This window comes from Arachis duranensis, chromosome 4 (genome assembly GCF_000817695.3).
Source record: "Arachis duranensis cultivar V14167 chromosome 4, aradu.V14167.gnm2.J7QH, whole genome shotgun sequence".
Classification (NCBI taxonomy): Eukaryota; Viridiplantae; Streptophyta; class Magnoliopsida; order Fabales; family Fabaceae; genus Arachis; species Arachis duranensis.
Window position 1 is genome coordinate 19,459,787 of NC_029775.3, and position 4,658 is coordinate 19,464,444.

Here is a 4,658-nt window from a genome sequence, read left to right on the forward strand (position 1 = left end):
AATCTTATACTAGAGTATTATAAAAATATAATTTTTTAACATTAAAACATTCTTTGGTTCATAATAAATATGCTTAGGAAAATTATAATTTTAAAACATCTTCAATAATATTTAGTTATTAATTATCTTATTAATTTTAATCAGGTTAATTAAAGGATATATAAGTATATTTACGCTATTTTATTTCTATGACATGTGAAGAAGTTATTTCCAACCTCCATTTTGAAAATAAAATCTCATTAAAATTTGATAATTTAATTACTAATTTCTAATAATAAATATCTTAAAACTTGAAATAAACGTGAGAATATATTATTTTCAAGCGATCATTTATTGGAACAATTACCCTTCATTCCCATTCTAATAATAACAATTTCGTTATGGCTATACCTTCTAATCTTTTATAATAAACATTGTTTTTGACATTAGTATTTTTTTAACAATTATATACAGAGTAAATAATTAAATTTGTCTATAAAAGATCACTTATTTTTTAAATTAATTTTTAATTTTTTAATTAAATTTATTTTTTAAAGATTTTATATTAGTCATACTAGTCATTTAATTACTTTTGGTTGCTAACAACTCATAAACATATCATATTAGCAGTTAATTAGGATCGTCATGAATATAATGTGGTGTCACTTAATATATTATATCAGCAAATTTTAACATTATGAACAATGAAAGTGACGAAAGGGCTAATGTGACCAATTTAAAATTTTTAAAAGATAAATTTAACTGAAAAATAATTTTTCAAAGATCAATTTCGAGAATGAATGATATTTCAAAAACGAATTTGACCATTTATTCAACCATACACGTATTATCTTTGTTTTGTTAATTAAAAAATAATTTAAATATACAATTAATTAGTAACAATTATATTTTTATACAAATATTAAGAATATTTAGTATATAAATAATATTTTTATCTACTAATATATATTACTGTATTATGTAGATTTACAATTAAATATGACAATTAATTTATTTTTTTATAAATTAAATATAAAAAAATTATCTCTCATCCCTTCTCTTACTTTCCATTCTTACTTTTCATTTTGTTTAAAAAAATTGTCTCATCCTTCTCCATCCCTCCTATTTAATTAATTCAACTCAGTCCAAGACAATTTAACATAATCTAACACAATATAATTCATAATATATTTATATAAAAAATAATTTAAAAATATTAAAATATATTCTAACATAATAATATAACATAATTTTTAGAGTAAGATTACTGAAAGACAAAGTTAGAAATTTAAAAGAAAAACAAAATGAAAAAAGACACAACAAATTCAGAAATTAATATTACTTAAATAAACATTTATGTATATGTAAATTATGTCAATTTGATAATTGAATATTTGTAGGAATTTATTAGGTCCTATTCAGTGGATACATATATCCTCATCTTCGTCTCTATTTATTTTTCGGATAGGTCTTATTACAACGAAAATTTTATGAGTCTCTAATTAATCACCGTCATAGACAATTTTTATAGATATCCGTTTTTATGGATTTTTTTATCATTCTTTTAGGTAAATATAATAATAAATTTAAGATTAATCATCATGATTATGATAAGTATATTAAAATTGAAATATCATGAGTTAATTTTTTTAGAGTTAATATTTTCTTTATAAATTATATATATATGAAAGATACTTTAAAAAAAAAACAATTATATACCAAGGGCCGCATATCTCCATAATATGCAAAATATTCTTTTTATAGATTATATATGATAATATATAATATTTTGGGAAAGAAAAATTTGCATACCAACTCTAATATTTCCATTTCCATTATATGGTCGATAGTCTATACTTTTCTTTCAAATTTCTTAAATGGTATAGATACTAGGAGGAATTAACACAAGAAAAATTAAAGGACAACAAATCAATATATGCAAAAATTAGCCACTAAACTAGCACTTTGAAGGTAAATTCTATGGTGTCTTTTATTGTTATGTTTAAATTACTATAAAATAAAAATAAAATAATTAAAATTTATTAAATATTATTTATTTATCTTTTTTAGTAAGTTAGGCACCATTACTTAAGCACCATAAGCATCGTAGCATTCACCCTCTTTGAAAAGCTACATGGAGTTGATGGCAGCACGTTTATAATTAAACTTGTGAACTATATTTAATTCATCATGTCCTGCATGTGCTATATATATAAAGATGCAGTTGACCTTTGTTATTCTCCAGTGATATCAGTTTCTTATGTGAAAAAGAAACATATAATTATTAAACCATAGTAGACTTAGAACATGTTCATCACTAATGTAGATGACATGCTCCCATGTCACACTTTCCATTTGTCTTATATATGACTCTTCTTTATAAGTAGTGAACTATGTTGATCTTCTAACACATAAGAAAGAATCATTCTTGAAAAACAAAAAAGAAAGAAGAAATAATGGCTTCCTTGCAAGCAGGAGTAGAAATCACCAACAAAAAAGATGAGAATAATTTGCAGAGAGAAAAACAGATTGTGGTGGATCCACTTTCATTAAGAGAATCTTCTACTATTTTAACTAGCACCATTTTGCACCCTCCACCGTTACACCCTCCAAATCCTAGATTCTTGAGCCTCAGTCTCCCCAATTCGGCCTCCTCCTCACCACGATTCACCCCCCGGAAGATCTCGAAAGGCGAAAGCAACGGATCACAAGAACAAGAACAAGCTCAATTAAGGAAGAGCAAGTCATGTGATGAAACAAGATCACTAGCACCCTCATCATATGAACTTGATCATCATCATTGGCTAACAAAACTGAGTGAAATGGAAGAACATCATCATAATGAAACATTCTCAGAAGTTGTTAAGAGAAGTCCCAAGAGTGTGAAGAAGAAACAAGTTAGTGATGATGGTTTTAGATGCAGTTCTCTATGCTTGTACCTTCCAGGTTTTGGTGCTAAATTATTGAAGCCTTGTAAGGCAAGAAAAGAAGAAGAAGATGGTTCAGAATCAAAATCACAAAGTGGTGCTATGAATATGTCAAGAACAGTTTCAGTGCAGGAATTTGAATGTGGGTCTTGGGCTTCTGGAGTAGCAAAAGTCCCTGAGGTAAGAACACACTCTAGGAGTTCATACTTTGATCTACCAATGGAATTGATCAATGGCAATGATGTGAATTCACCATTTAGTGGTGCATCATCTTTTGCTTTTGAAAAAGAGCTCAAAGGGGTACTAAAAAATGGTTCATCTAGAGGAGGGAGTGGTAGGAAATCAGATGGGTCCCCTCGGCATGTTCGGTTTTCGCTGTCACCGTCGCCGGAATCATCATGCCCTGCCTCTCCAGCATTCTGCATCAGTCCTCGTTTGAGGAAAGCCAGAGAAGATTTCAACGCCTTCTTAGCTGCTGCACAAACTGCATGATTCTTATAACAACACTTTTTAAATGTTAACCTAAGTTTTTAAAGGGAACATAAAGGGTTATTGTTAGAGGTATGTTGTGATAACATTAAATAAGATAAGGCACATATTCAATTTGTATTGGTCAAGTAGTTAGTTCATTCGTCCACTTTAAGTGTTAGAGCTTGGAATCTCGTTTTATGTATGCAGTAATTTATTGGCCAACGACAAACTTTTAAATAGAATTCAAATCCAAAATAAATTAATCATTAACCTATTGGATTAAAAAATATTGAGAGAATAAAAAAATTAAATATAATATTATAATTTCAAAAGGCTTCAGATGAGGTCTTTGTAACTTTGCCCATGTCAAAAAAGTACAAATACTTGCTTGTAATAATTAATATTCACTTAAGACTTAATTTGTTAAGAGAATTTTCATTGGATAACTACTTTGTTCTTTGAGATTTATAACTATTATTTAGGTTGATTATTTTGTGATAATTAGATCAGATCGTTTAAGAGAGTTAATTTGGTCTGTTCAACAAACTAAATTTTATAGAGGATAAATGACACGAATAGAATAATTGGAGTTCATATTTACATAAATGCAACAATCTCAAACTAGTTACATGTGTGTCTTGATTATATTCTATGTAAACTGCAGCTGTCAATTACGGTTAAGCATTTTAACATAATCTGCAGTATTCCTATAGTAGTTTATAAAGACCTTCGAATGAGCATAATCCGTAACATCTTTGCAGTGATTTAGGAACATAATCTGTGGGACTCCTATCACAGTTTATGAATAAGATGAAAGGTGCATAATACGCGGCACTCTACCACAATTTACATGTAGAGGCATTATAAAACTACGATAGCCAGTAACGGATTGCATATTTCAGTGTTTGAGTTTAGTTTGGAGTTAAGAGGATTTAGAAGAGAATCACCTAACAACGATACTCTGTGGAGGTAGGGTCATGAAAGAACAAAAATCATCTGTACCGATTGAACGATGTTGCTCACGTGGCAGGAAGCATCAATGAAGAGGTTATTTATTTATATGTTGTTCTCTTTATATATTAGTTTATAAATAATTTAAGTGTTAGTCTTTTATCTGTTAAAATTCGATTAGTACCAATTTAATTTTTTGGTTAATTTATGTGTTAGTTTTTTATTTGTTAATTATTTAATTATAAATAATTTAAGTGTTAGTTTTTTTAACTTGATTAGTACCAATTTAATTTTTTTGTTACTTTATGTGTTAGTCTTTTATCTATGAAT

At 27.6% G+C, this 4,658-nt stretch overlaps 1 protein-coding gene across 1 annotated transcript; it reads left to right on the forward strand.

The window, feature by feature from the left end:
* The first annotated feature begins 2,415 nt into the window (after positions 1 to 2,415).
* On the forward strand, positions 2,416 to 3,398 carry LOC107483675 (uncharacterized). The gene has a single exon (XM_016104280.3). The coding sequence runs from the start codon at positions 2,436 to 2,438 to the stop codon at positions 3,396 to 3,398; it is 963 nt and encodes a 320-aa protein (XP_015959766.1). The 5' UTR covers positions 2,416 to 2,435.
* Positions 3,399 to 4,658: the final 1,260 nt, after the last annotated feature.